The sequence below is a fragment of the Apium graveolens genome, chromosome 10 (genome assembly GCF_009905375.1).
Source record: "Apium graveolens cultivar Ventura chromosome 10, ASM990537v1, whole genome shotgun sequence".
Taxonomy (NCBI): domain Eukaryota; kingdom Viridiplantae; phylum Streptophyta; class Magnoliopsida; order Apiales; family Apiaceae; genus Apium; species Apium graveolens.
The window spans coordinates 141,884,087-141,896,067 of record NC_133656.1 but is presented as its reverse complement, the minus strand read 5'-3'; the positions used below and the strand labels follow the sequence as shown (position 1 = coordinate 141,896,067).

At 36.5% G+C, this 11,981-nt stretch overlaps 2 protein-coding genes across 2 annotated transcripts; both read left to right on the top strand.

Moving 5' to 3' along the window:
• The first annotated feature begins 7,443 nt into the window (after positions 1-7,443).
• On the top strand, positions 7,444-8,268 carry LOC141691075 (uncharacterized). The gene has a single exon (XM_074495819.1). The coding sequence runs from the start codon at positions 7,444-7,446 to the stop codon at positions 8,266-8,268; it is 825 nt and encodes a 274-aa protein (XP_074351920.1).
• A 596-nt stretch (positions 8,269-8,864) lies between these two features.
• LOC141691073 (putative mitochondrial protein AtMg00860) lies at positions 8,865-9,182 on the top strand. Its single transcript, XM_074495818.1, has one exon. It carries the CDS (start codon positions 8,865-8,867, stop codon positions 9,180-9,182), a length of 318 nt encoding a protein of 105 aa, XP_074351919.1.
• Positions 9,183-11,981: the final 2,799 nt, after the last annotated feature.

Here is an 11,981-nt window from a genome sequence, read left to right as displayed (position 1 = left end):
GTTTAAATTTGGGTAATCGCGTAAATATAGCCGTCATAATGTCCGATTTACTTTAGTCTGTTTTTGTTCTTAATTTTAGGACCCGTGAACTCACTGCTAGGTTTTCACCATTGCCATGATTAGATAGTTCATGTTACGAGCTTCATTTTGATATGTAGTTCGTTTGATTCCGATGTACGGTTTAGGAGAAACGGCCGTTTTAAGTAACGATATTTCGCGAACGAATCATTACCCCTCGCCTTACTTTGAAACATAGGTTAAAGACCTAAAAGGACTAATTGGAGTATGAAACATTTATGTAAAGTGTATTAAGCAGTTGGTAAGACACTCGCGAAAGAATCGCCTTAAAACTCGTAATGGTTAATTTATTAAAAATGGTAGAGCCGAGGGTACTCGAGCGACTTAAGAGAATCATTGAGCGCAAAGCGAGCGTTAGAGTCTAAATTGGTTAAAGTATAGATTTATAAGTGACTTTGGTTTAATTCCAACTTATATGTTGTTTATAGGTTACCAGACTCGTCCCAAGCCATTTATAACCCCCAGTCGCTCAGGCAAGTTTTCTATCCGTTATACTGTTGTTGTGATGTATACATTTGTACATGCATTATCTTGTGATAGATGCATAATGGTTATTTAGCAAATTCTTGAGATATATTGTAGCATGTGATATGGTATATATGCATGCCTGTTTCGTATTCTTGATACATATATCTGTTGATTCAGTTGATAATACCTATGCTAGAGATAAGCGGTAATTTGCATATACCCTTAGTATAGGGGACCCAAAGGTGAACTTTTTCAAAAACCGGGAGTCGAGGCTCCCGAGTATAATATATATATATATTTATATATATATATGAATAGTTTTCAAAACTATGAATCGAATAAGGTTTATTCGATAACTTTATTTTATTAATGAATATTATTTTGAATATTCATTCGAGGGCTTATGACTCCGTTTATTTTATTAATGAATATTATTTTGAATATTCCTTCGAGGACTTATGACTCTGATTATTTACTAAATAATATTCTTTATTTTATTAAAGAATAATGTGTCGATAATCAAACTTACTTTTGATTATTCAAATAAAGATATTACTTTCGTCTAAGTACATCTTTGATTATTTAAGATTCATTTCAAGTATAAGTTTTACAACTTCTACTTCAATTATTTTTATAAAGATTATTCTTTATGAGAATATTATTTAATTAATAATATTCAGATATTTTCTAATATATTGGGACTGATTTATTTTATTAAATCAGCATTACTCCAAACATTCTTAAAAATGTTTTGCGAGTCTACAAATTGATTTTAAAAGTTAGAGCGTGGATCCCAAAACTCATTTTATATTTAAGATCCTCCTTTCGAAGGGGATTTAAATACTCGCTCAAAACCTAAGGGATTCGGCTCTGTGGTGTGTTTTATATTCGCAACAAGGTTGCTGTCTTGATAAAAGAGTTTTTGATTACTTACCCAATACTCGGGAAGTAAAATTCTTGGAACAAGTTAATCCATTAACAGGCATCGCCTGGGAAATATCGGTGAGTTTTCCTTTCCAACTAGATACGACTTCTTGGTGGAGCCGTATCAATAAGTGTCTACTTGGGGAAAGTGGGGACGAGCTTTACGTTTCAGAGTCATGGATTTCATCTGAACTAGGAGTGGCGTAAGTGGTCGAGTGGCGCCGGCCCAGCCTAATTATATTGGCCCAAATGGCCAGGAAGTTCCGCTAAGACGGTCCATTCCATAGGAGTCCAGTGTTCGGTTGACAAGTAAATCCGACAGGTTCTCCTCTACATGTAGAAAATGGTGGGGTTGCACTACTACGACTGATCATCGTAAGTGGTCTTCCTGGCGCGACAATCTCCCGTAATGAGTTCATCATCCAGTTGGATAATTCTGCAACACTACCCGTAGCTTTTCGATTGAAAGGCTACGAATGGGTGGTTGCCGAAGCATTGACAGGGTCAAACAGTTATAATGGTGTTCCCATTGAATGAAGTATCTCGTAACTTCATTTCCTTTAAAAATATTTCAAAGATTGAATCTATTCAAGTTTTAACTTGTGGTCTCATCTATGGGATGACCTTTTGAAACTTATTATACTTTGAACAATAGTAGTTGAAGTAGATTTCTAAAAATGATATAAGTATAGTGAAGTATTTGGTAACTTCATCCCTTGTTTTTGCTTATATCCAGTAAGTAATTACCTTACACTTGATAAAGGATTCTAGTAAGTTATCCATTGAGATACTTGCATTATTGTTTACACTATATATTATCTTGCGAGCTGTAATGCTCACTCTTGCTTCATTTCTTCATCACACAACAACAGTTAGGAAAGATGGCCAGACTCAAGCAGACCCAGCGCAAGCGCGTGGGAAGCGTCCCGCGTCTTCCCATTGATGTTGTAGCTGCTATAGCTGCAGAGGTAGATCTATTGGTAGATCATGCATTCTACTTTTGGGAACCAAATATTGTATAATTATAACTTATGGAAGATAATGGCAATTAACTGTAAATTTATCAAGTAATCATTTTGGGTTATAATAACTTTTAAATTGTGGATTCAAGGACTTGTACTTATTTTAATTTCATCTCTGAGACTATAACAGGTTGTGGTGTGTGTTAGTGTGGGGTCACAGCATAAGGTTATTTATTATTAATTAAGTGAAGTGATATTATGGAAAGAAAGACCGTGACGACCCGGATCCCTGACCCCGGATCTGGGGGTGTTACATTGATGAAGTATCCTGCTTCTATTTTCAAGCCATGATCTTGGCCTCAAGCATTCGGCAATGACTCCCAAGGAGACGAATGGATTTTGTTATTTGTGTGATAGTTTTGTTTGTTTTCAAGAATAAGAGACTTTGCATGTGGCTTTTAAAGAAATTACAAAGTTTCCAACCTTGCATGCTATGATTTTTACGTTAAAAGTTGAAGTTTATACTTGCATGTTGTAGAATAAGTAGTATTTCAGATAAATGTGCTATGTGACTTAAATTTGAGTTTTCGTGCAATGCATGCCACGGTTTATGCTCTAAAATTCTAGTATGCTATGTGCCTTGATAAGTCATGATAAAATCCAATAGCCTTCAAGTTGATACCATGTATGTTTACTTCGAAATTTGGCTTAAAAATCGCATATGTAAAATCTGCTCTGCTATGCTCTCTGTTTTTGCCTCAGTAAATGGCTTATATGGCTAGGTTTATGCTCGTATTTTTCTATAAAATGATATTCAATAGGGTTTTGTACAATATAGGTTAGATTTGTTGGCTTGATTGTTGGTTTTGGTATTGAAATGGGAGTTAAGGTGGAAGGAGGTGCACTAGGCACTATATAGCATAATTTTTCACCATAAGTATAGGCTGTTATAGGTGAGTTTTGGTAAGGCCTTTCTAGGCCCGAGTTTACTAGAGTTAGGACTTGAGTTGTACTTGAGTCCAGTGGCTTTGATTCGTTGAAAAACTAGCAATTAGGTAGGTGCACACACAGATTTCCAAGAGTAACTCAGAACAGGGCAAGACTGCGTAAGCTTGAACTTTGGTCGATTATAACCATGCCATGAGCTAGGCCTTCACGAGGCCTTGGCTTAAATAAGTATAATGTATCCTTAGGAATTTTAGAAAACTATTATAATTAAGAATTGAGTGGGAAAAGTGAGTTTTATGTGAGTGAAAATAGGGCAGAGTGAATTCAAGGGAGGCTAGACAATTATAAACTTTGAACAGAGGCCTAGAGAAGCCTAAGTTAGGCCTTGGCATGAAACCAATTCTGAGAGTTAGGTTTAGGTCTTAAGAATCCATGGGAATTGGTTTTGTTAGAAGGCCCCATGTAGAAGTTGAGATTTCATCCAAGGAGCACAGGACTTGCAAACTGGTCCTAGCAGGAACCTTAGGAGTGAGGCCTTTGAGTCTCACCAACTTTAGAAGTTAGTTTATAGTCTTAAAAACCTGTAGGAAGTGGTTTGGAGTGAAGGCCCAAGGTGGAGACATCCCTTTTCCATCAAGGCACCCAAGAGCACCCTTCGAGCGGTCTTTGGAAAAACTTTAGTGGTACACGTTGTATTTGAGACTTAGAGGTGAAGAGTCCGAGTATTGCAAATCATCTTTAGGTTTAAGTTAAGGTCAATAATAGTTCTTATGTGTTACTTGCTTATGTGTTTAGGTATTTAGGTGATATTATAGTATAAATAACTAGTAGTATATGCCATGCCATTATGTGATTATGTGAGTATGTGGATTACTTGAATTGCATATGATTAAGTTATGTGTATTCTTTTAATTATAAGTTCTTGTGTAATAGTAGTTATGATAAGAGTAAAAGTTAGTCTAGGAGTTTATAGGTTTATAAGGTGTTTAAGGGTGAATGGTAATGAGGTTAATATAATGTGTAGGTTCCAAAGCGAAGGGGAAGATTCGTGCCGTCAAGATCAAAGAATCTTAGAACTGTCGGAAGGCAAGTTACTACCTCCTTATGCTTATAATTGATGCAAGTCTATATGATTTTTCGTAAATGCTTAAGTTGTAATAATCACCATGTCATTTCTTAATTTTAATACTTCCGTTAATAAATCTTAATCTTGTTAGTACCTTACCTTCAAAACATTCCTTATCCATTAGACCTTGAATACTAAACTCCCTACCAAATTCCCTAAAGCGAACCTCGTTAGTGAACTTGAATTCTCTTATTACAATTCCATTAAAGTGATACCAAATCTTTCCCGGCATCCATGCTATAAAACATTAAAAATAAAATAAATATTTTCTTGACTTAGTGGATTGGACTAGATGCAAATCCTTTTCACACTTATTGATAGGCTCACATATAGCCTAGGGATCCTATTATATTTGAGAACCTAGCACGGTTCAGGATTACTTCGCGGCTGATCACAGGCTGTAATCCGTAGCGTCCTAAAATGATTTTGATGATTTGATATTTATAACATGATTGCCCGATGCCATGATACCATATGCCATGTTTCGGTCGTTATAATTCTACCATGCCTTTATATTATAACATGTTGCCACAATGCCATGATTCCATATGCCATGTTTCGATTGCTATGATTCTACCATGTCCTTATATTATAACTTCATGTTTCTTATTGTCATTTCTTTTAAAATCATCTATAACCCCTTGATTTATGAACCCATGATTTTGAGATAATGCCTTGTACAGTAGAACTGTTAGTACTTGTTGAGCATTTTAGCTCATTTTCTTGTATTTAACCCTGTTCTACAGCTAGCAATCATGGTTCGTACCAAGAAGACCGCCCGTAAGACAACCGGTAGGCAGGGTGAAGACCATTTGAGGGCATAGGTAGAATATATAGGCAATATTTGCCAATATATAATTGTGGTATTAGTTAGAAGGGCTATTCCAAACTCTGAACTTGTAAAGATCTCGGGATTGCTAATAGTTTTGGTTGGGTTTGTAATCATATTATTATCATCTTTTGGACTTATAAGTTGTAATATAATTATGGTTCGCATTTATTTAGTATGTGTTATCGGTTTGGGGTGTGACAGAGTTGGTATCAGAGCCTAGATTTAGAGTCCCTGGACATCCCAATTAGGACTATAGGAAGTATGAGTATATAATATAATATCGGGAGTACTAATGCACAATATTCGAGTAAATCGTATCTAAGCTTTGTATATATATATATATATATATTACTTGATAGCAACGTGCGCACTCATCATCTTCGATTCCGCCGAGTGACACAATTGATTTCTCTGTCTATGCTGACTTAAGGATGCATCATGACTTTCTCAAAGGAAAGTATGTCAGGCTGATGGAACGTCTTGAAGAGCTCTATGCAAGTAAGCAAGTGATGGGTAACGGACCTAAGGCGAGAACCATTTCGAGGCTCGAGTCACTAATCCAGGTGGCCACATCAAGATTGGAGGAGATGCACGTGCATCGCGACCGGACCAGTCAGATTACTGTGCAGACGATAGTGGATGAGCTTGGGAGCGTGGTCAAGATGCTACGTGAGGACACTACCCCTGATATCGCGAGGACCCGTGAGGGGAAGTCTGAGGAGGAACCCGAGGAGGAGTCCGAGGAGGAGGCTTAAGACGAGTTCTAGGGGACTTGACCTTTAGTTGCTTGGATTAAGTTGTTCCTTTTATTTACCATGTTATTTGTTTCCATTTCTAGACTCTCAAACTGTTTTAATTCGGATCTGTATTCGTATTTGTACCTTGTGATTAGTACCTTTCGACTTGAACCATGTTAAATTCAGTTATGCACTTTCCTTGATTCCTATATTTGCTCTTTTAAATTTCTTGCTTATCACCATGCATCACCTTTATTATTGTATTGAAAAACTGTATACTATGATGAATGCAAATAATACCATAGTTTCTGCATCACTCAAACTGTATAACTCTTATTTCAGAAAATGGCACCTAGAAGAGCCCGAGGAAGACCTACAAATAACCAAGAAAATGAAGGAGAAATCCAAAACCCCGATATAGCACAACTTATGGAATTGGTACGCCAGCAAACTGCTACTATAGCCCAATAACAACAACTTCTTCAACAAATGCAACCACCTCAACCACCCCCAGCAAATGTCACTACTTTTAAAACATTCCAATCTGTAAAATCCCCAAAATTTAAAGGAACTCAAGACCTAGTAGAAGCTCATGCTTGGCTCAAGGAGATGGAAAAGGCTTTTGCCTTAACAAATGTTGGAGATAATCAGAAGGTGGAGTATGCCATTTACTTTCTTAAAGGTGAATCAAACTATTGGTGGGAGATAGCGAAGGCTTTAGAAGTTGCTGAAGGTATTATTTGAGATAGGTTTAAGAGAATGTTCTTGGATAAGTATTTTCCACACTATATGCAAACACAAATGGAGATGAAATTCTTTGAGTTGAAGCAAGAAAATATGACAGTTGGAGAATATAAGAAGAAGTTTACAGAACTTTCTAGGTTTATGGGAGAGTATGTTGATTCTGAAGAGAAAATGGCAAAAAGGTTTCAGAAAGCGATGGTAATCGAAGGAGAGAGTGAGCAAAATCAAAAGGAGAAAGGCAACAAGAAAAGAAGATTTGAATTGGGAGGAGAAGGCTCAAGTTACAAGGGCCAGAATCAGAGAACTAATCAAAGGTTTAAGCCTCAGAGTGGACCCGGGAACTTCAAGAAGAGAGAATTTGGGAATAAATCACAAGAAACGAGCTCTCAGTTAACTAGTGGACAGAAACCCCCGCAAGGATCAATTCCGAAATGTAAGATTTGTAATAGGCGACATACGGGAATCTGCAATAAAGCGAATGTAGTTTGTTTCAATTGTCATACAAAAGGCCATTATGCTCATGAATGTAAGAATCAGAAGGCCAACATCATGTGTTATAAGTGTGGGAAAGCAGGACATGTGTCACGAGAGTGCAAAGGAGTGGGTAACAATCAATTGCTGTAAATGACCACTATATCCTACCCTGTGAATCAAGCAGCTCCTATGCCAGCCTCATCATTCCCAATATCTTCCAATCAACCTCAGATAGCATCATCTTCAAATCATCCAGCTTTGACTTATCCAGCTCAAACGAGAACTTTCAACATGAACGTGAAGGATGCGATTCAAAGTTCAGATGTGGTGTCAGGTACGCTTCCTGTGAATGCCGCTAATGCTAAAGTACTGATTGATTCGGGTGCCACCAGATCATTTATTTCAAAGTCTTTTGTTGATAAGTTGAATTGTGAAACTCAATTGATGCATGAACCTTTATCTATTATCTTAGCTAATCAAGATAGAGTATCTGTAAATCATGTTTGCCCTCATTGTGCAATAGAGATAGCCAGACACGTTTTTCCTGTGAACATTATTCCTTTCCAATTAGGCGAATTTGACGTGATCTTAGGAATGGATTGGCTGACAAGTTTCAGTGCTCAAATCGACTGTAAGGATAAAAGGGTAGTATTAAGTACACCGCAAGGTAAGAAAATGACATTCAAGGGCCAAAGGCAAACTCAGACATTTCTCACCTTGATGCAAGCAAAGAAGTTGATTCGGAAAGGATGTGAAGCGTATTTGGCTTATGTAGTCGATAAGAGTAGAGAAGTTTCTAATCCAAAAGACATTCTAGTAGTAAAAGATTTTCTAGACGTTTTTCCCGAAGAGCTTCCTGGCTTACCCCCGGACCGACAAATTGAGTTTACAATAGATCTTGCACCCGGCACCGAACCTGTTTTGAAAGCTCCATATAGGATGGCACCAACGGAGATGAAGGAATTAGCAAAGTAAATACAAGAACTACTAGACATGGGATTTATAAGACCAAGGGTTTCACCGTGGGGCGCGCCAGTTTTGTTTGTGAAGAAAAAGGACGGGAGCATGAGACTTTGTATAGATTATCGAGAATTGAACAAGTTAACGATTAAGAATATATACCCTTTGCCTAGGATTGGTGATCTGTTTGACCAACTCAAAGGAGCCTCTTATTTTTCAAAGATTGATCTGCGATTGGGATACCACCAATTGAAGATTAAGTCTGAAGACATACCAAAAAAAGCTTTTCGATTAAGATATGGACATTACGAATTTCTCGTTATGGCTTTTGGGTTGACTATTGCACCAGCTGCTTTCATGTATTTAATGAATCGTGTATTCAAGGAGTACTTGGACAAGTTTGTCATAGTTTTCATCGATGACATTTTAGTATATTCAAAGTCAGAAGCTGATCATGCGGAACATCTAAGAATAGCTTTGGAAGTATTGCAAAAGGAGAGATTGTATGTCAAGTTCTCGAAATGTGAGTTTTGGTTAACTGGAGTAATATTCCTTGGACATATTGTTGGAATTGAGGAAATTAGGGTAGATCCTGAAAAGATTGGGCGGTGATGAATTGGGAGAGACCGAAGACGCCAACCGAAGTGAGAAGTTTTATGGGACTGGCAGGATACTACAGAAGATTTGTAAAGGATTTTTCAAAGATTGTCGTACCACTGACCAAATTGACAAGGAAGAATGAGAAGTTTGAATGGACGGAGAAGTGTGATAGTAGTTTTCAAGAATTAAAGAAAAGATTGGTAACTGCTCCGGTTTTAGCATTACTAGATGACAAGGGAGATTTTTTGATATACAGCGATGCCTCTTATAAAGGACTTGGATGCGTATTGATGCAACACAGGAAGGTGATAGCGTATGCTTCAAGATAACTTAAACCACATGAACTGAAGTACCCGACTCATGACTTAGAATTAGTTGCGATAGTGTTTTCTTTGAAACTATGGAGGCACTACTTATATGGGGAAAAATGCGAGATATACACGGATCATAAAAGTCTGAAGTACCTCTTTACTCAGAAGGAGCTAAATATGAGATAGCGCCGATGGTTGGAATTGATCAAAGACTATGATTGTTCGATACAATATCATCCGGGAAAGGCCAACGTGGTAGCAGACGCATTGAGTAGGAAGGAAAAGCTAAGTACGATAACAATGCCGAAGGAATTATCTGATGAAGTTGAAAAATTGCATTTAGAACTTTGTGATCATGGAGGAGTGAAAGAGATGTGTTATGCCATTACTTTTCAACCAACACTACTAGAGAGGATAAATAAATGCCAAGATGAAGTAACCACTCAAGAGAATAGTCAGTTGGCAGGAGAAAAGATGTAACACCCCCAGATCCGGGGTCGGAGATCCGGGTCGTTACGGTCTTTCTTTCCACAATATCACTTAACTTAATTAATAATAAATAACCTCATGCTGTGACCCCACACTAACACACACCACAACCCGTTATAGTCTCAGAGATGAAATTGAAATAAGTACAAGTCCTTGAATCCACAATTTAAAAGTTATTACAACCCAAAATGATTACTTGATAAGTTTACAGTTAATTGCCATTATCTGCCACAAGTTATAATTATACATAATTGGTTCCTAAAAGTAGAATGCCTGATCTACCAATAGATCTACCTCTGCAACTATAGCAGCTACAACATCAACGGGAAGACGCGGGACGCTTCCCACGCACTTGCGTTGGGTCTGCTTGAGTCTGGCCATCTTTCCTAACTATTGTTGTGTGATGAAGAAATGAAGCAAGAGTGAGCATTACAGCTCGCAAGATAATATATAGTGTAAACAATAATGCAAGTATCTAAATGGATAACTTGCTGGAAACCTTTATCAAGTGTAAGGTAACTACTTACTGGATATAAGCTTAAAGGAAGATGAAGTTACCAATTACTTCACTATACTTATACCATTTTATAAAGCTACTTGAACTACCACTGTTCAAAGTATTATAGGTTTCAAAAGGTCATCCCATAGATGAGACCACAAGTTAAGACTTAAATAGATTCAATCTTTGATATATTATTGAATGAAATGAAGTTATGAGATACTTTATTTAGTCCCGATATATATATCCACATATATATCTCTTATACATTTCCTGGAAACCTCTGTTATGTAAAGTATGAACAGAGTTTGTAACATCCAATGAATTTTGGAAAGGAAAAGAATTTTGGCATAAACCCGATATCTTGCTGATCAGGCAAAGATACCAATAAGTAACCTTTTCTACTAGTAGATGGACGAATTCCCCACTGGTCATCACCCTGGCCGCAATAGGACCTTATGCTGGACTGCCACTCAGCCACTTACGCATTTGGTGGACTCCCACTGAGCCACTTACACTTTCATGGATGCCCACTGAGCCCATGTTGCTTATGCCGACTCAATAGATGGACTTACTTCCCGAACGTTGGGTAAGTAATCAATTCATTTGTCAAAACAACAACCTCGTTGTGAATATAAAATGCACCACAAAGCCGGATCCCTCAGGTTTTGAGCGAGTATTTAAATCCCCTTTGAAAGGAGGATCTTAAATATAAAAATGAGTTTTGGGATCCGCTCTAACTTTTAAAATCATTTTGAAGACTCGAAAACATTTTTAAGAATGTTTGGAGTAATGCTGATTTAATAAAATAAATCAGTCCCAATATATTAGAAAATATCTGAATATTATTATTTAAATAATATTCCCATAAGGATAATCTCTATATAAACAATTTGAAGTAGAAGTTTTAAAACTCATACTTGAAATGAATATTAAATAACCAAAGATATACTTATACGAAAGTACTATCTTTATTTGAATAATCGAAAATAAGTTTGATTATCGAAACATTATTCTTTAATAAAATAAAGAATAATATTTAGTAAATAAATGGAGTCATAAGTCCTCAAATGAATATTCAAAAATAATATTCATTAAATAAAATAACGGAGTCATAAATCCTCGAATGAATATTCAAAATAATATTCATTAAATAAATAAAATAAAGTTATCGAATAAACCTTATTCGATTAATAGTTTTCAAAACTATATCAATATATATATATATAAATATATATATATATATATATATATTATACTCGGGAACATCGACTCCCGGTTTAGAAAAATATTCACCTTTGGGTCCCCTATACTAAGGGTATACACAACTACTGCATATCTCTAGCATAGGTATTATGCAACTATAAGCATTAAAATCAACAGATAGATAACCAGATTACGAAACAGACATGCATATATATACCATATCAGCATGCTTCAATATATCGCAAAATTTGCTAATTAACCAACATGCATCTATCACAAGATAATATATACATATATACATCACAACAATAATATAACGGGTAGAAAACTTGCCTGAGCGACTGGGGGTGGTAAAAGTCCTGGGATGAGTCTGGTAACCAATAAACCGCATATAAGTTGGAATTAAACCAAAGTCGCTTATGAATCTATACTTTAACCAATTAGACTCTAACGCTCGCTTTGCGCTCAACGATTCTCTTAAGTCGCTCGAGTAACCTCGGCTCCATCATTTTTAATAAATTAACCATTAAGAGTTTTAAGGCGATTCTTTCGCGAGTGCCTTACCAACTGCTTAATACACTCTAAATAAATGTTTCATACTCCAATTAGTCATTTAAGGTCTT